Here is a 20,964-nt window from a genome sequence, read left to right on the forward strand (position 1 = left end):
AAACACTCCAAGGCAGCTATTCTGTAATCTCCAAATCCTTTGTTCCTCCTCTCTGCAAAGACAGTGAGAGGACTGGAGGATCCTTGTAGTGGTGAATTATTTATCACCCATCAGGAGCTACACAATATGGGGGATGCAGATTCCATGTACAAGTTTGTGGATTCCTACACATGTCAGGAGCTACACAATATAGGGGATGCAGATTCCAGGTACAAGTTTGTGGATTCCTACACATGTCAGGAGCTACACAATATAGGGGATGCAGATTCCAGGTACAAGTTTGTGGATTCCTGACCTCCTGCGCAGAAGAATCACAGTATTTTCTCTCTGCCAGCCCTCTGCACTCAAGATGCTGGAGCAGGATTAAGACTCTGGGCCTGCTCCCATGAGGTGCTGACCACCTCCTATGAAGTGTTAAATGCTCTTGTTGACTTCAGTACACATTGATGGCTTTCGGCACCTCACAGGATCAGTCCCTTAGATTACTTAAAAATGGATTACTTCTCTAACAGGCCACATGACAACAAATCTCATTAATATATACAAGTAATCAGGATATCTTTCAAACATGTATCTATTTCACAACTGGGAGATGTGCACCTAAATTCTGTAAACTGGGAAGAAATTATATCCTTTAGTTTGCTTTAAAATAAACATTGGTTGATTATAACGCTCTTGGTGGGACTGGCAATTACACCACTTTGGAAAACAGTGGATGTTTGATTTGACTGACAAACACAGATATTTCTGAACTGACTTGAATGACTCTTCTATAAACTGACAATTGGCTTCCAACGGTTGAAGATGAATAATCTTTTGATCATGGCTGAAATCAGAACCATACAACCAAAGCATATTTGGAACCTGTGTTTCTATTAGATTTGGAGCAGTTATGAGAATTTCAAGATTTTAAATACTTTTGTAGCCTTTCTGTACAAATCGTGATTTAATAGTGGACATTTTAAGATTATACCTACTTCAAAGAAATTTTTTTAAAATTCCTTTGTTGAATTTATACAGCTGGGTTCTCCAGTCCCTATTTGCATTTCCTTGGCAATTTCTCTCTTCCTTGGAAGTTTAGGCATTCCAACTATCTCAAACTTTAAACTTTTTTGATGGATGTGCTCCCAGATAAAGTTATAGCTTTTACTTAAGACCATCCAATCAGATGAACTGAGTGTCATCTTTGTAACAGATTGGCCTTCTATTGCTGAAACATTTAACACTTGCGGAGTTTTGCACGGACTGTCTACCATGTTTCGGACTTTCTGACCTAATTCAATATCAGCGAGGAAGTTAAACTTTTCTGTGTGAGCTGTTATGAAACCAATTTGAAGTTTTGTTTCAGGATCTTTTGTTGCATTCTTCACAACATCCCAATCTGCACACAGTCCAAGGTAGTTTTCAGAAAGTGAAGCCAGGGCTTCTGCACAGTGCAATTTGTTGGAGAAAAGATACAGATGCCTAGTGATACACTTAATGCTTCATATTTAATGTTCTGAAAGAGAGCATTTCATGCAAATCATGCTACAACAGTGAGTACATAATAAATAATAATATTTAGCTCTTGTATAGTTTTTCACCGGTTTCACTCTGGTTGTTAAAATTGATATTAAGTCTGCCATGTTAGTAGCACCAGCATAGCATTTTCTGTAACAGTTGCTGATCCTCAGATTTAGACACAATAATATATCTTTATTATTGACACAATTACCTCCACCAATGTATAGGCTACATTGTGCAATCCAATGAACTCCTCATGTACATTCATGTCACACTGCAGCCATAAAACCACTTGCTCTGGATTGATGTCTGTTGTTTCATCTACCATAATTGCATACAACTTTCTAGAAATCTTAAGATTGTAAGAGATTGTAAGATTTCCAGTATCTGATTCTGAATAACTGAACTTGTGAATTTGTTTTGACTCTTTTTCAGCCACTTTGAAACATCAGGATCAAATAAAGTAGTTGAAAAAAAGCAGCTAAAAAAAGTTGCAGTCCACCTCTACCCACTTAAAAGTGCAGTTTTAGTTTGTTCAGTATGATGGCAGTGCACATCTTTGTATAAGACAACACTTAATATTTTCATTTGGCTTTCCTATTTTAATCTTTCCTCCAGAGTACTGAATACATGTATTAACAGTCTTTGCGGCCTTTTTAAGAATATCAACTGCTTCATGATTATGTTTTCCTGTCATATCTGTCTCATGCCTTTTTCCAATTAAAGAATCTGGACTGTGTGAAAGTTTCATTTGTGTACTTAGTCAAAAGTAGTTTGCATTTAAAAGCTGTACACTAGTGGAAACAAAGTATGCTGTCACTAGCTTAATAATAATGGAGCCACTGAAAATCATCAACAAGGATGAACAGCAAAAATGGTCTTGTTTTTCAAAGTTATGCACAGGGAAAGGTTTATATTGTGGTTGATGAGGTCTTTCAGAAATGCTAACAGTATCAGGAAACTGACTTTTGGTTCCTGTTCTATATGATGGTAGAAACAGGTGAATGCTACAACCAGCAGAAGTTGATCCACCTGTTACTAGAAGCATAGCTTCTTTCTTTTTATTTCAGCAATGTTTTAAGTGATTTCATTTTAGCACCTCTGTTTTTGTTTTTCACTCAGTCACTACTAACTTAAAAAGAATGGCATAGATTGCTGAATTAAAAACACACACATTAGCCTCTGGCAAATGGGAGCATTTAGCTGGCCGCTTGGTTTTATACAGTCAGTGTGTTCTTTGTAGAACAGTCTAGGTGACAAAATGAAGAAACAGCCTACACCTGGATCTATTGATTACACTGAAAAACATCTGATTTTATACTTTGCTTTGTAACCCTCTGGGTTCTTCTCTTAGCCACAGACTGACAAGGAAAAGACTATAAATTAGACGTCAGTTGGAGGCCATTTATTTCCTATCCATAATAGGACTGGGGTCACAGGCTGCTAAAGGACAGCCAAAGAATCAAAGCATGGCTCCACCATGATGTTTGGCCTCCCACTCCCTTTGCTAAAAGAGCACTTGAAAGTCATGTGGGGTTGGCAGTGGGAGGAGGGAAAGAGCCAATCAGGATGCTCTGGGAATCAGCCCCAGAGGAGTGGCAGCTGGCTGAACCTATCCCTGGTTTCCTTAGAGAGGGGATCAGAGCACCTCCTGCAAAGAAAAAGCAGGAAAATCAAAAGCCTCTGTGGAAGGACGGTGTGACAGGCTGGCTGGCGCATTAAGGCAAGCCAGGCTCAGCCTTTCTTGTGACCTAGCAGTTAGCCCCCAGCAGACGGTGATATGATGACTTAATGATAATTAGCGACATCAGCTGTGAGAGGGTTAGGAAAAGACTATACAAATAGAATGGAGAACTCAGTTTGGGAGAGAGACTGCAGAGAAGGCAGAACTCTCCTGTGGGTAGGAAAACAGGCAGGAAGTCAGGTAGGAGGGCCTACAGAGAGCAGCACAGGCTCCTGTGGGGGAAGCCCTGAACTAGGGCCTACAAGGACCAGGGGGATCCCTAGAGGAAGCTGCCAGAGAACCTGGGGAAACGAAGCAGTGAGGGAATACCTGCTAAGACAAGAAACAACAAAGGGAGATTCTGAAGGAGCAGGTTGGGCTACTGTGGGGGAGGCCCTGAGACAGGCTCAGTAAAAGTACTTCAGCGGAACCTGAGATGATTGAAGACTTATAAGTTCAGCAAAGAATGGAGAAGCCAGAGGCCTGAGAACCAAAGAGAGGCTGTGTTGAGCACAGGCTGTGGGAAGTAGCACAAAGTGAGCTTCTTACCAACCCCTAAGCCCAAATGCAGGAGCAGATTAGGGTCCGGGGAAGGAGACCCTGATGGAGAACCAGACAGCCAAGGATACTTCAGCAAGCAACAGAGGAGTAACTCTGCAGGAGCAAGTTAGGCTTTTGTGAAGGAGGGCCAGTAAGAACTCTTCAGTGGAATTTGAGATGGGCGGAAGAATTATTGCTTGGACATTTAGCTTGGACTTTCAGTTGGACCTTTTGTTACCCCAAAGGGAGACTGAACTTTATGTGACATGGCCAGAGGACTGAGCCACGGAAGACTCATTGAGAGGCAGAGGGCCGGTAGGAGGAACCAGAGAAAACCCTTTGCAGCATCGTACCCTGACACAAGGGGTGAGATGAGATGAGTGCACTACCTTGGAGAGGGAAACTGCTCGCTTGGCTGCAGAAATATTGGGAGAAGTACAGGCAGGTAACCCTCACTCAGAGAACTGTACTCCTGGGTTGTAGAGAACAAACTGAGTTGGCAGAGGTATTCAACTGCTGTTGTTATATTTATTTTTTGTAACTTGAGCCTCCAACATAAAGTTTTCTATATCCCTTGACAAATGAGAACTAGGTGTCTAATTCCCATTGACTTTCCTTAAGATTTGGAAGCCTAACATGCTTCCAGTGACCCAGTTAAGTTACCTACCAGGAAGCATCCTAATGTTTCTCAAGGGTAATTAAAATCGACATGGTTTCCTAAGGACTTAAATTCCAAAGGTCGCATCAATTTAAACAAAACACACTAAAAAGGTAGAAATAAGAGAAATGGCACAAACCTTCCTCACAAATTTCTCCTTTGTATCCTGGGACACAAATACATACTCCCATGATGCAAGTACCATGGCCAAAGCAGGTTGGATCAATACATTGTTCTTCCGGAACATCACACTCTGGGCCTTTCCATCCATTGCGACATACACAGTGACCTTTCTCATATTCTCCATTTCCACTGCACAGTATTGGGCATGAGTCTGAAGAAGGCAAATAATTAGATTTCCGAGATATATTTAAATTCTTAAAGGTATTAACATTTATTGCGTTTATCATTCTTTAATTATAGTATTGCATTTACTGGCAATGTGATTTTAGTTCTTGCAAAAGGGGCCAGACTGAAAGCTTTGATATATGAATTATTTTTATCAACAAACATGTTCCACTACAGTGCCAGCTTCTCCATTCTGCTCCACTAATTATTACAGCCATTTATGTGAAATACCAGTGCATCTCGAGTTCACTCTTGATCTTTACAGTGAATCGGGATTATTTCCTTCTTTAGCTCCCTTAAAATATCAGGGAAGTGATATTTTTGATTTTGGGAAAAAATACTTCCCTCTTTTTAATTTCTGGCAGTCCCCGTCTTAGGGCCTAGAACAGGCCGTTTTACTTCTATTGCTTTTTCTAACAAGACATGTTTGTTAGTAATTTTTTAAAAAAATCATAAACTAAATACTAAATACACTTCTTTTTGGATTTTAAAATTACAGAATGGCCAGAGGGAGAGGTAGGAGAAACTGTGGATTGCTAAGAGGATACAGAAACTTTCACCTGTAGGTTGCTGGTTAAAATCCACGTTAGTAGTAACTAAAAGTTATAAGTATCTGATAGTTGTTTTGTGGACTATGTGAATGGGTCTTTGATAGTTTTATTCCAATTTGCAGAGGACAGATGGCCACATGACAAAACTGACTACATCTGGCCTTAATTAGCACCCTCCTTGGCCAAAGACTGAATGGGCAGGAGCTACCCTAAGCATCACCTGAGGGGGCCCTCCAGCTGAGGGGTAAAGGCACGTTAGCAAGTCTTTAGTCTCTGGACCATCAGTCTGACATTCTTCACAAGCACTAGATTCATATTAAAAATCAGGCTCATCATCTTGTATTTTAACTCAGTTAATAGGAGATTACCTCTTGCACAGTCAGGTCCAAGGAATCCCGGGAAACAGTGGCAGTGACCTGAGATACACTCTCCATTCCCATTGCAATTAGTGGAACAGTCATCCATGATTTCTATTTATAAAGAAAATTGTAAGTAATAAAAGGAATGAACTGGCTCCTGAAATGAATGTCACTTACAGCACAACCATTTGCAATACATTTCTCAAGATCCAAACAACGTGCTGAGACAAACTGTTCATTTTCATTCATAGGCAGCATCAAGCAAAGTTTTTTGTTCAAGCAACTTACAAATATTAGATTTATCTTGACAGCTTAGATGTAACAAGTAATATTTAATTTGTAATATGCTACAGTGGAAAGCTTTTAAAGTAAGTGTTTGTGTTAAATTCACCACCATTAAACGCCTTAGAAGAACTTAACTAATTTTTTGAGAAATTCTCAGTTTACTTTAAATGCATTCTTTTTTTTTTGTTCCATTAATTTAAGTCTGTTTACAGAAGAAAGGCATTGGGCAGTTCATTTAAGACTATAGTTAACTTTTTTTTTTGGAGAGAAAGGTTCCCACTTTTATAAAAAGGGATGAATAAAGTGTAGTTTAATGTAGTTTAGTAATCTGATTGGCAAGATGTGATGTGATTAAATTCACTTCAGTAAATCAGTGCTGAGGTTCAGGTCTCCAGAAGTAAATCTCTTTAAATCTTATGCTAAATTTGGAGATCATTCCAACTTCCAGCTCTGGAGAAGAAACCATTATAGATTACAGGTCCTTAAACCCACATCCATACAATGGTTAATCGTTCTTTATCTACATTCATATTTCCCATAGTCTTTCAATGTGTACAGTAGTTTAGATCAATACAATAGCTATCTATCAAGACCATGCAGCCACACAAATGTAAGGCTTCAGTTATGTTAGCTCTCACAAAACAAGCAGGGTGGAACCAGATCAATCTTTGGATGCAAGCATACAAAACATACAGTTGTTGCAGAGAGTGCCAGGAGCAGAGCCTAGCAGAAAGACTATTGGGTTAGGTAGTGCTAGACATTAATAGTAGGAGAAGAAAGAAGCCTTGACTTCACCACAAGAAGGACTTCTGAAGATGGAGAGTAGGACCTGGGACATCCTTTTGCATGAAAAAGATTTTCTGTGAGAAGTAGAGTATCTGCTCACCATCGCTGGGACAGGAAGGAGAGCCTTACCTCAGGGAAGAGGCTCATATGTTTGGAATATTTCAAACCCTTTTGAAATTCAGCCTTAACTAGTCAAAATAAGTGATATAAGTGCATACCTAATTGACATAAGTATCTTTATTTATTTATTTTTTGCTTATGGTAACTTGGTTTGATTTATGTTGGCTCTTGCTGATTACTGTGTTGATTTGGGCTGATTCACCCAATGAACTTACACCATGTAGGTGGATATGCACTAGCACACATACAGCTGTCCATATCCTACATACAGCTGTCTGTTCAAAGGTGAAAAACCCAGTATTTTTTAGGTTAAAACTTTCTTCACAGACAGAATCACTGTTTGTTAGTAACACTTCTTTCTATACTCCCTATCTACCTGATTGTCTTCTTAGTCTTCCAGAGTCAGATAATGGTGACAGTCCCTACATCAACTTTAAAAAAAAAGAATTTAAATGTTAAGTTATATAAAATATTTTAGAAAGCTAATTCCCCTGGACTCCACTGCTCTGCAGCATAACAGGTAGGGTCTAGGCCTTTATGCAGCCTATAAGACCGCTGTTAGAAGTGCCATATTTAAACTCACAGGAGGCTTTGTTGGTTCACTAAAAGGAAAAGCCCTGCAGGAGTATAACTCTGGCAAAAGTTTTAGTCCTGGCCTACACTTACAAGTGAGGCTGAGATAGCTACACTGATAATGCTTTCATCAACAGAGATACCATGATTCAGAGAGGTGGTGTTCCTACACCGATGGGAAAAAACCCTTCTGTTGGTATAGGCTGCATAGCCTGCATCTACTCTACAGGGTTTTGGCAGCTTTGCTATGCCAGTGTAGTCTCCATAGTGTCAGTAAAGTTAGTTTTGTACATGAATAAAAATAAGCCAGATTTTATTGATTCTTGAAAACTATTCTATTAGTACTGCCTAGGAAGACCCTACTGCTATCCTGAGGAGACTGTAACAGATACCAGAGATGGGTCTAACATGCACAGCTGGGATCAGGAGCCAAACTTTCCCCAGGTTTGGGGGTGTGTGTGGATTTGGGTTTTTTGATTCGTTCCTTTGTAGGGACAGGGACTAGCTTTGAATCCAGATCCAAACTTGAGGAAAGTTTGAGGGAAGATGGTTTATGATTAATAAACATTTCTAAAAGATGAAAGGTACTATCAATTTCACTGGACATTATAGCAGTTGAGGGACAATCAACTGTGCATGGCGAAGTGAAGGAGCAAAAAGGTACATAGATGGCAAAAAATGTGAAATGGTGAAAATTATTTTCAGTTCAAATAGTCCAGCAGCAGATTTTCCTCCACACACTTACTTGGAAAAATACAACTGGGTAATCTTCATTTGCATCCTCTTTGAGCAACTTCTTTCCAGAATCACATTGCTCATGTGAGGGGTCCGAGATACAATCTGGAAACTGTTGCTGCTTACAAGTTCTTGTTAGTTTATAACACTGGTTCTCTACTTGTGAGGTAACTCCCTTCTCTTCATGTGTCATTATATAATGCCTGCATCTGTAATTCTCACTCCATGCATCTGAAGAGGTGGGTTTTTTCCCCACAACAGCTTATGCTCAAATAAATCTGTTAGTCTTTAAGGTGTCACTGGACTCCTTGTTGTTTTTGTGGATACAGACTAACATGGCTACCCCTGATACTTGTTAGCTCAGTTTGCTCTTTTACCAAATTCTTCAGGGAAGAGTTTGCCAATTGATGTGATATTTCTTCAATAGCCTGAGTCCACAGCATCTAACTCCTCAATAGTAGCAAAAAGTAAGCCATATTTCTTCTTCCTGTTTTCCCAGTGAAAAGGCTATACTACTTTGAGGAAGTTTGTTAGCAAATAATGGTGTACTGTTTCAGACACCTCTGTGCAATTACTCCTGTTTGGTGTAATATGCAGAGATGCTAAATCTCAAGAGATCAGACACACAGAAGAACATATGTTGTCAAAGAGTCAAAACAACTTTTGTAAAGGGAAATCATGCCTCACCAATCTATTAGAATTCTATAGGGGGGTCAACAAACATGTGGACAAGGGTGATCTAGCTGATGTGGTGTTCTTGGACTTTTGGAAAGGCTTTGACAAGGTCCCTTACCAAAGATTCTTAAGCATAATAGCCAGTTATGGGATAAGAGGAAAGGTCCTGTCATGGATCAGTACCTGTCTACAAGATATGAAACAAAATGCAAGAATAAATGAACAAATTTCACAGTGGAGAGGGGTAAATAGTGGGGTCCCCCAAGGATCTGTACTGGGACCAGTGCTGTTCAACATATTCATAAATGATCTGGGAAAAGGAGTAAACAGTGAGGTGGCAAAGTTTGCAGATGAAACAAAATTACTCAGGATAGTTACGTTCAAAGCTGACTGTGAAGCGTTACAAAGGGATTTCACAAAACTAAGTTACTGGGCAAGAAAATGGCAGATGTAATTCAATGTTGATAAATGCAAGGTAATGCACATTGGAAAACAATCTCAATTATACATACAAAATGATAGGGTCTAAATTAGCTGTTACTACTCAAGAAAGAGATTGTGGAATCATTGTGAACAGTTCTCTGAAAACATCAGCTCAATGTGCAGCAGCAGTCAAAAAAGCTTACCGAATGTTAGAAACCATTAGGAAAGGGATAGATAATAAGACAAAGTATCACAGTGCTACTATATAAAGCTATGGTATACCCACACCTTGAATACTGTGTGCAGTTGTGGTTGCTCCATCTCAAAAAGGATATATTACAATTGGAAGTAGTACAGAGAAGAGCAACCAAAATGATTAGGGGTATGGAATAAGTTCCATATAAGGAGAGATTAAAATGACTGGAACTCTTCAGCTTAGTAAAGAGACAACTAAGGGGGGTGGATACGATAGAGGTCCATAAAATCATGAATCGTTGAAGAAAGTGAATAAAGAAGTGTTATTTACTCTTTCACATAGCACAAGAACCAGGGGTCACCCAATGAAATTAATAGGCAGCAGGTTTAAAACAAACATGAACTACTTCTTCACACAACGCAGTCAACCTGTGGAACTCACTGTCAGAGGATGTTGTGAAGATGGTTTAAAAAAGAATTAGATAAGTTCATGAAGGATAGGCCCATCAATAGCTATTAGCCAAGATGGTCAGTGACAGAACGCCGTGCTATATGTGTCCCTAAACCTCTGACTGTCAGAAGCTGGGACTGGATGAAAGCAGATGGATCACTTGATAAATTGCCCTGTTGTGCTCATTTCCTCCGAAACAGCTGGTACCGGCCATTGTTGGAAGACAGGACACTAGTCTAAATGGGCCAATGGTATGACTCAATATGGACATTCTTATGTTCTTAGATGTTCTCATTAGACTTTGGTGGAAATCCCTAAGTGCCATGGGTAAAGCCTATGATATTTCAGTGTGGAGGCAAACTTTATCTTAAGCCTTCCTTGAGATGGAAAAATGCAAAGGAAATGCTTCCAATGCTAAATTACAGGCTAACACACACAAGGGATTAAATAATAATGTCTCTTTTGCTTGTAAGAGGTTCACTTTCCACTCTAAACACAGCAAATTTTGTCTTCTTTCAGACTAAATTCACCATTACAATTCCTTATTGCCTTTGTGATTACTTTGAGTGAAGTCCTTGATAATCTTTGTGTTTGAATGGCACTCTCCCCTGGCCCACACATGAAGGTCTTTAGCATCAAGTAAAAATAGAACCTAATTGTTAAAGAGCAGATGGCATGTCCATTACTGGTAAAGACACCTTGCTAAACATATGGTTGAACAGGTTAACTAAAGGGCAAATTGGTTAAAGTCTTATAGCAAACCAAGACTGCTGGAAATACTAAAGTACTGTGCCTTAAATTAAACTTTGAGTACCAGACCCTATTTGTGGGAACTGCTCACCAACAATAGCTAAAGTTAGTAAAACAATGGCCCCCTCTTTAATGAACTAAAAAAGATTAACTGCAGGTAGATTCACCAAAAGGACAACAGAGAGTATCTTCAGATAGTTGCTTACTGCAGGTAGATATTTGTGTACCAAAGAGTGGCACTGTATGGTTGACAAAAAGGGTGCAAAAACTGTTTTATATTTTTCTTACTGAGCAAATCTTGTACTTTTTGAACCTTTTTAATTAGCTGAATAACAACAGTACATAGTGTCTCTAACAGAAAGCGGTTCAGTTTTTTAAACTATTAAAATACTATGCTTTCTCTTTACTCTCCATTATTTATAATAACCCCACAAAATTAGCATTCTTTTTTCTATTGCTTTTTTCTGTTTAGCAAACACTTCCTGCAGCCCACCTCCCTGCCTTCTTATGTTTTCAATGGAATCAAGCCAAATGGCTTCCTCTGGTTCTTTGTTATGTACGCACCCCATCCTTATCAATAATGTCAGCACATTGCTGGGCACAGTTTCCTAATTAACTCTTGCCTACTAGACAAGAAGAACATCATACAACGCCTTTTTTTTTAAGTGAGTGTGTGCCACATACACAGGGAGCACAGCCATTTCCTCTGTAATTTCTTGCAACAGATTAAAAGCCCCAGAAAATATGTAGACATTCAACATTAGTATATAATGATTTTAAGGAATACCAAAAGTTAAGGCTTAATTAATTCATAATATCCATTTTTAATGTGAGGCATGATTCTCCCCTTTCCCTGGTGTAAATGAGAAGTAAACACACTGAAGTCAATGTAATCAAAACAAAGTAAAATCTGTTTAAATCAGATTGGAAATCAGGCTCAATAATTCCTTTTCAAACGCAGCTTTTTAACATAACAACCAGAATAGGAATGGCAGAGTAATTGTTCTTACCAATTGCTGTAGTTAATAAAAATACTTGCTCCATTTTCTTTCCATCATTGTAAAATGCCATGTGCCAAGCTCCTTGATCCATATATTCAATGAAACCTGTCTCTTGCAGGGATGTTAAGATCAAATTCCTAGGAGCATGCTGAGACTCCTCTGAGTTCCTTGGTTCCTGTTTAATTAACTGTTTTCCATCCATCAGTTTTACAAAATCAAACTGAAATAATAATGGCAAAAATTATCCAACTAGAGAATTTTATAGTGTTTTAAACCAGACAAATCTACTGTGAATGTCTCAGTCAGAAAGGGTTACCCTCAAAGGGACTGCTTGATTAAGTGTTCACTAATGTGGGTAGCGGTTGCACAACTCTGTTAAGCTTCCATTCTTCATTCTAAATAGGTGTTATTACAGATAAATCCTGATCTGTTATACCAGTGTAAATCCAGACTCTCTCAATTGAAGCCAATAAATTAACTCCAGAATTACACCTGTGTAATGGGGGTAGATCTGACATTTTCAAACTTTATTGCTTAAGTTAGGCACCTGTATGATTTAAGAGCCAAAATATGGATTTTGAAGCCTAACTTTTGGCACCCAGGTGTGAAAATGATTGGCCTTTAAAAATACTAAATATTTAGATGTCTCTATATTTCTCTTTCTTTGTGGTCAGTTTTGTTAATACACATGAAATCTATTTCTTGTTATAGAAAAATTGGTAACATTTATTGGAGTAGCCATTGACAGTTTTAGGACCAGATCCAGTTGACTTCAGTGGGCGCTGGTCAGGCCTTCAGTACATCTGAAAAGATGAAAACTTTCTAAAAATTCCCGTTTAATGGAAATATAAAATAGTTTAAATATTTGTAGGTATTCAGGGGCCCGATTTTCCATCACAACTCCAGTTAAAGACAATCAGAGCTGTGGGTGTTCAGCACCTCTGAGATCAAATCCATTAATTATCTACTAACAACATTTAATTTAAGGAAATGCTAGCATTAAATATATTTAGGCATAAAATACATGTATTTGAAATATGTCCCATAAACTGTGATCCTGCTACATCACAGATGAGATATTATTTAATTATACTTCAGAAATGTTAACTTAATATTCCAAATATATTAAGACTACACAATATTTCAGTATGAACAGTGATGAATCAGGTTCTTCCGGCATAGCTAGGTTTCCTCTTGCAAAATCCTAGCTAACAGTAAACATTTAGAAGTAACATTATTATTAGAAGTTAGAATACCTTTTTGGCTTCTCTCTTTTACGCTAACCAAATGAGCAGTTTGCATTGTTGGATGTGCATGAGGAAGTTAACTAAATACTAGGAACTCAACTCTGAACAAGATTAAAGCTATATAGATTTTATTTAACACGTAGGCACAGCATCATACTGCTCCAGTGGTGGATCAAGGAGGTGTTTTACAGTATGTCCTTCCCTCTGCTGGTTGGTGCAGAGGGGGAACAGGATTATGCCTTGTCCCCTCCCCACTCACTTTAGGGTGATAAGCACTGCTAACACCCCTACATTGTCCTTTTGCTTAGAAGAGCCCAGAATCTGTAAATATGGCTGAAGAGGGGAAGGATGGAAAGGTTAATATTTACATCTCTCTCTCCCTCCTTTATAAAAGCATTGTGAATATTAATGCCGATACAGCTCTCTGAAAGTGTAAAGCACAATAGACTTGCTGGTATTATTATTAATTACCTGAGTATGAGTGGGAGGAATGTTTCTTCTACCATAAATTCCCAGAAGAGAATCCTTTGCAAGTGAAATGTTAAACTTCAGGTACACCGGGTGATGGATAGTAATCTGAAAACGCCAGAATAAACCTGGTGGGATGGTCTGCATAACTTGTGCTCCAATGTCAACTTCTCCTGTGTCTATGGCCCGTCCTTTCTGAAACACTGATTTTCCAGAAACAAAGAAAACAATCACTTGTCATATTCACAAAGTGTGAAAATAATAACTAGGTAGGTAATAATAGGTAATTATTAAGTAGTATTAATATGTTGGAAATTAGCTAATTATTATTCAGTTAATCCACCAATGAATTAATTTGCAAGCAAGATTTACAGCTACGCACTGTAGAGCACTTTTCTCCTGGAAACTTCAGTAGATTTTAATGATTGCAGAGGAGACTCTATGTAACTGGGAAAAATGAAAGTCTTTGCATACAGAAATTAGGCCACACAAAAACTGAGTATGCCTTTCAACTGAGTACGCACTGATAGAATACACTTGGGGTATCTCCTTCTGTCAATTATTCCAGACCACAGCCTGGTAGGTACAATATAAGGTATACAAATGGACAGTATTGAAAACAGTGAATAGACTATCAGGACTGGTCAGTGAAAGCTGAAGTATAAATCAGGATTTCTCCTAATCACTATTCCTAACAAATTTACTATAATATTGCTAATCCAGTCTGAAAAATAAAGAAGAACATTGTTGCTAAAGGTAATGGTTTGTAGTTGATGTATACAACACAGGAGGGCATGAGGACAGAGACAGGCATTATATCTAACGCGATATTTGGCATCTTGTCATTATGCAGGCAGTACATTTTCAGACATCATAGTACATGAACTCTTGAATTGGTGAGCTGAAATATTAGGGGAGGAACAAAAGAGGCAATTTCAAACCGAGTATGAATTGGCATGCTTTGTTGGCTTGTATCACTCCTTTACGTTCTTTTTAGCTTGCCAACAGTTAGCATCCTGACAGGTTGCAAACCATGGACCCAATCCTGAAACCATCAAAGTGAATTGCAAAAATTGCAAAACTCTCACATACCTCAGCAGAAGCAGGAGAGGGTCCTATGTTATTAGGATGATTTAACAGCATGAGACTGAACTCAGTAGCCCATTCCTTTTCTCTATCACCTCACCCAATAAAGCATCGACATGAGGGAAAAGGATGAACAACTAGAATGAAATAGGAATCTCACCCTTTATAATGCATATGGAATACTGTAAATGGCTTCCTAAAAAAAGAAAACGGGACTAGTAAAACTGCGGCCAGCTATTTCCAGAATACATTAATAGTATAAGGATCCTTGATGAGATCCTACATGGACTTTGACAAGTGTAGGCAGTACACAACATTCTGAATGAGGAGACACATAATTTGCTAGGCAGGGGAATTTCTCAGAGTGCTGGATCTACCGGCTTTATGGCTGCTTTGAGTCACCAGAATGGGAAGTAGGACCTATTTGTGTAAGGAATGAATAACACATGTATCCTCCCCAAACGTAGAGCACCTATTCGTAGGGTACAGAATGAGTTCTCTAAGAATTCACAAGTAAATATGTTACTTTAAATTATAATAATTTCAAACTGGTTCTTTAACAGTTTTTTGGGGGGAGGAGTTCAGCCTATTTTTTTTTTCAGTTTCCTCTAGCAAACAAATTCTTGAATTTTGAGTTTTGAAAATGAACTCAAGCTTTCTAGTGTGATCAGGAATCAAATGAGGAGAAAAACATACATAAGTCTCTCTTTGGCTACTGTATAGTAAAAGAAAATGTTTCTCTTTGGCTAATGTATAATAAAAGAAAACCTCTCACCCATTTCAAGGACTTGAGAGATATCAGATCTTAATGTCTCTTTGCAAGCAGTTACCTTAGGCTAAGTAAAGCACTAAGGTACGTTTTGGTGATATTGACGTGATAATTAAAAATATCCAATTACAAGGCTTTAGAGCAATAACTATAAAGTCAAGGACACAATACTGTTTTTTAAGTTAATGGGATTGTTGGTCAGAGTTGATGGTCTTTAAAAATATTGTAACTGCCTTACCTCTCTCCAAAGCAAACATGCTTCTTTGTTGGAGGTGTATAATACCACGGTTTTAAATATGTCTAAATGTTATGACTTAGGCACAGAAAATTTTTGATGTAACTAGATTTGGTTGAATTGTGTGTCAGTGCTGACAGTCTTGAAACAATACATCTTAAAAGATCTCATTGTCTTTCAGCAGAAGAGGTCTTAGTTTAGATTAAACATGCCTGAAGAAAGTCCATGTTTTCTTACTTATTGAACCATCATTACTACTTCACAGGAAGACACATAACCGCTGATCTCTCAGCATTGTTTTCTAAGCTCTTTTGAACGAAGCAGGCATTCAATTGTACACATAAGGAAGTATCTGAATGTAAAGTATGCACAAACTATTGCTGTCTTAATTTTCTTGCTTCTTCTAGAAGTATGCAGTGAAATAAACTTTCCAAATGTCAATGCTAGTTGCTAAAGTTGTCCTGAGTGACATTTTTCACCTTAACATTTTTTTCATAGACAAAATATATATTATTACATTATTTTAAATATTTTAGAGTTTTCATAATAGCTGCCAAATTTCACTGATTGGATTTAATCCTTCACTGTTCCATAACAATAAATGCAAAAGATAGATTCTTAAATTGCAAGTCTCTTCTGTCTTCAAGAAAGTAAAAATCTGAACAGCAAGATGCCAATTATCACACGAAAGTACCAGTATGCTGATTATAATGGATTCCTGAGACATACAATCTCCAAGTACCAGCATCAATCGAATGCCTGGGTTTTTAATCACATTGCTCCATTGGAAAACATTAACTCCCAGCCACAGGTCAGTGTGTTACAAAATGCCTCCTTAAAGAAACCTGCTTTGCCAGTTTGCAAATTTGATTTTCATTACAAGATTAATTAACATATACATTCTCAAAGGCTGACAAACCATCTCACAATGTCACTCAGGGATGGGAAATTGTGAGATTGTACATATCTGGCAGTTTTATCTATTCCTATGAAATCTCTATAGGATTGAAGTTGACAGACAAAATACTATCCTTTTCTGCTGGAGGTGTGTAAGATTAAGGAGGACAAGCTGTGCTGCTCGTACATCCAAACAACGGGAGGGAGGGATGGCGGCCTGGGATACTTCACCACTCTCTTATAAAGAAGGTTGTCTGTCTCTTGTTAGTGCATGCTGCCACGCCCAGTATACCTGCTTGCTGGCTGAGGGCCTGGCTATGGCTTTTAATTTAGGACTTTGGTGAGCCGAACAGCCTGAAAGGGAGGTCCTCATTCTAGCAAACTCATGGGCACTAAGTAGAGAAGCTGTTATGCTGCTGAAGTGTAAGGGGCTGCCAACGTCCCCTGCCTCTCCTTAGCACAAGCACAAGCAGGATTTGGCCCTACATTGTGAATAAGGTGTCTGATGGCTATTTAAATAAAAGAGGGAAATGAAGGTTCGAAGTGGAAAATATTCAGACCGGAACGTACACCCACGAGTTCACAAAAGTTGTAGGGCCGGGCTCAAGGAGCCTTTTTCCATGTGTCTCCATGTGTATAGGGAATACTCCCTGTCAGTGCCCCATCCCAACAAGAAGTAGGGGGAAGAGGTGGCAGAACCGTTTAAATCCCCTCAGCACTGCTGTGGAGCTAGTTGATGCACACTCCTGTGAAGCAGTGCAGATGCTGCACACGTCTAAGCTTTGCCACTTCTGTGGAATAGTGTGGTTCCACGATACTCAGAACAGTTATGTCCTACCACAGAGCGGCCCCACACAGACATAAATAATCTCCCACATCTAACTGATTGGTAATGCTGTAATTTTACTTGTTTGCACAGGGAACCCTTTCTATAAATCCTCCTTGAGAAGCCAAATGCTTCAGAAAAGCTTTTGTTAAATCTGACGTATATTGATAAAGTGATTTAATAAAGTCAAGTACAAGGTATATGACATAACTTGGCCCTTTCCCACGTGGAATCAGGGCACAAATACAGTACTGCAATTCACCATCAATCCATTCTGAAGAAAAAATGGAAATGACAATATTGTCACCTCCTTGTGCATTACTGCACTTGCTTGTTTTTCTTCTATGGTCTCTTTCTACTTGTGCCACATTGATTTGTAAGCCTATTGTCCTGGGATGTAATAGCCTTTCGTAAGGATTGCTACAACAGTGGCCCATCATGTTTCATATTTAGGAGACCGTGGCACTTATTCTACTTGTACAAAAGGCAGAGAATTCCCTATAATTGCCAGAGCCCTCAGGGCATGTCTACACTGCCCTACAGTTCGGATTACAGGGGGGTGAATAGCAGCATGCATCAGAGTGCAGCAACGTAACTCTGCTGCATGGACAATGTAGGTGTGAACTAAAAGGTTCCTTGTTCACCTTAATGTAGCTCTCTTCAAACAGGACTACATTAATGCAAACTAGGAACCTTTTAGTTCACACCCGCAGCAGTCACATGGGAGAAATTCAGCGCCGCACTTTGGTGCACACTGCTATTCACATCCCCATAGACTAAACTGTAGGGCAGTGTAGACAAGACTTCAGTTTGATTCTGCCCTTCACCACCCCTAAAGTCTGGTCTTTGTCTTCATCTCGATTTCTTTTCTCCCAGTATCCTCAATTTCTCCTCCTTCCCCTTGCTCTCTCTACTTCATTCGCTTGCTGTGCCAGTATCATGAGAAGGAGATTTTATCTACCACCCATGGTCAGACAAGCATAGGAATTCTATCCTTCCACATGAAGGGAGACGGGAAGGTGGGCAAGCGAGAGTGGAATCGTCATGTTTTCCTTTCCTTTTCACTACTCACACAGTATTTTGGAGAAGAGAAAGATCTGGAAGCTGGGTCTTTTTCTCAGTGGACAGCTTGAATTTTTTCATTCTGCCTAAGATTGGTTTTGATGATCAAGACATTTGCATAGCAGCATATCTCTCAACCCCACACACTGGGGATTGTTACCAACAGGGGACCTGCTCAGCTATGGGCATTGAAGATCCCAAAGCTGGCTTTCATCAGATCACTGGTTTTGCAAAATGAAAGCCCACATTTTGTTCCATGAGCATCACTTTCCGAACAACCTTGAGCCATCCATTGATTTTAGTGGGGGTGGGAGGCTGCTTGAAAAAAAAATATGACCCATTGATTGGTTTAAAATTATAACAGAGGAGATTGAACCTTAATTAAAAATAGCCAAACTGCGACAAATATGTAATCTGAATTGCATTAAAGAGTAAATACTCCCATCCTCCCTCCCTGCCCTATACTCACACCTACCTTTCTTCTCTGATTTATCAGACACTTTCCCTCCAATTGGCGAGTAAGTGGTATCCATGGACTCTGTGGCCCTGCTTCCTTTGCTGACTCCGTTTTCATAGAGCTGCCCTTCTACAGGCTGCAGTTGCCATGTTAAGCCAAATAAATGTACTGCTGTAAAAAAATGAAGACCAATTAATTTATTCCTAAATCATAGCACCTTTGATTAGACCAAGAAAGAATGCAGCAAACCTGTTTCTGCAAACGTCAGGTAGTATTTGTCTCTGTGTGGAATAAATCAGAATTCCAAGTTTCTAACTTTACTCTAAAACTAAATGTCTTCTTAATTTCCACATTTTCTTTTGGACACAGGCCAATGAGCTCGGTGATGAATTTCTTCAGCAATTAATGGAAATGCTTGCAATAAAAAGGATAATGATTGTGTGAATGTGCTACTCTATGATAGATTCTCATGCATTAGCAGGTGTTATCTGTTTCAACTGACCAAGAGCTCTCTCCTTTGCTGCATTAATATACAGCCACAAAGAAAAACCGTTCACCTTTTGCTGCCTAGTTCTGAGTGATATTCTTCCTAGGATGTTCCCAAATCATTTTCAGCCAGTGTCTGCCTAATCATTAAACATGAACATGAGTGTGTGCATGCGCACCTCCCCCATTCCCACGCGTCCTACAAAAAGGCCAGGCACAATTAGCCCTGGAGCCAAGGGAGAGCAGGGACTTCTCCCTTCCTAATTCCCAGGAGGCGCACGCCAAAGTGAGTGTGAAAAGGTGGAGGAGCACAGCCATGGTAGAATGGGACTGACTGACGGGGGAAACAAGCTGTACCCCACAAAAGGGTAATTAGCAGGCAAGCTCCCTCGGTGTCACAGTCGCTTCCAGTGCTCCCCGTGGGATGGTGCACCCCTGGGCTGTGTATAAATGACATTGTCGATGTCTCTGATGCGATGGATGTAACAAGTGATAAAGGAAATGTACTTAATATTCTTCTGTATCTATTAGGAAGCTACACAAATTATATTTCACCTTGACATAACTGCAGCTAATGCAAAAGAGACAAGGTCTCTTACGCAAACACAGTGCTCTACGACTCATCAAGAAGATGAAATGTGGGAAAGGTCTGCACACTTTGTTGAAAGGCAAGTTTAACAATAATAATGTGGACATACAATGGCCTCAGACAGCAAGGCCACAGGAATACTGCACAGCTAATAAAATGCAAGGTACAGTAGTTTACACTAGATGCACAAGTATTGTAAATCTCTACACCATGTTTTTAAGACTCACCATCCATATATCCACAGCAAACATGATGCCCCAAATTCTCATTTCATTTACCTGACAGGGCAAGAAAACTTACCTGATTTATAGCTAGATTCTGATTTCAGTGTGTAATTACAAAAATTATTCACTTCTCATTTACATTAATGTAAATTCAGAGTAAGTTAATTGGCCTTAATGGACTTACTCTGGATTTATCCTGGTGTAACAGAGATCAGCATCTCAAAAGTATGTAATCAGTATACATACCTATGGAATAATAATAATTTGAGTCTTATGGTCTAGAAGACCTCATTGATACTAACCATACAAAGCCACAAGTACTCCTGTTCTTTTTGCTGATACAGACTAACATGGCTGCTACTCTGTAACCATACCCTGTGTTCTGGCCTTGGAATTTATTAACCCAACATAGATCTCTAGTACATACAATGGAATCAGCGGGGATCACCATGTTTGCTGTACCTCTGTGTTTTTGTAGCATGCAGCATAATGAGGCCCTGATCCTAGCAAGGGTTGTGGGTTCTATTATATATTAACAAAGAGTTGGCAATTAATTATAATAATATATACAAATAAATATAAAGTGAGGTCCTGTAGCAGGTTTATATTCATGAATTGCATTTCCATGTTATACGCTACAATATGATGTATGTCACGTGGCAGGGGGCTGATTGTGCAATGTATGTTTTTCCTTGGTCCACTTCTTTTTTTAGCTTGGCTACATTATGCATTTTGTCAGCCATTCTCACCAATTAACCTAGTTTGCTTTGTCTTCCCTTCTGGCTAGGGAAGTGCTGTAGTTTCTGTAGTACATGCCAAAGCTTGGCAAGCTAGCTGAACTGTTTGTATGTTTGACAGTCTGTTTCCTTCCTGAAAAATACCAGCTGCATTATAGAGATGATGGCCTTTGCCAGCCTTGGACTCCTGACTTGTAGCCTATGG

General features: G+C 39.1%; 1 protein-coding gene across 8 annotated transcripts in view; it reads right to left on the reverse strand.

Moving 5' to 3' along the window:
• TENM1 (teneurin transmembrane protein 1) overlaps positions 1–20,964 on the reverse strand; it is a 517,028-nt gene that overhangs the window by 174,254 nt on the left and 321,810 nt on the right. For 7 of the 8 annotated variants that reach the window (XM_045030001.1, XM_045030000.1, XM_045029999.1 and 4 more), the window contains 5 exons: positions 18,742–18,894; positions 13,395–13,594; positions 11,686–11,896; positions 5,692–5,793; positions 4,564–4,758 (listed from right to left, as the gene is read on the reverse strand). In XM_045030001.1, coding sequence (XP_044885936.1) covers positions 4,564–4,758; positions 5,692–5,793; positions 11,686–11,896; positions 13,395–13,594; positions 18,742–18,894 — 861 coding nt within the window. The remainder of the gene's footprint in view (positions 1–4,563; positions 4,759–5,691; positions 5,794–11,685; positions 11,897–13,394; positions 13,595–18,741; positions 18,895–20,964) is intronic. The other variant, XM_045029995.1, reaches the window with a different exon arrangement.

The sequence above is a fragment of the Mauremys mutica genome, chromosome 9 (assembly GCF_020497125.1).
Source record: "Mauremys mutica isolate MM-2020 ecotype Southern chromosome 9, ASM2049712v1, whole genome shotgun sequence".
NCBI lineage: Eukaryota > Metazoa > Chordata > Testudines > Geoemydidae > Mauremys > Mauremys mutica.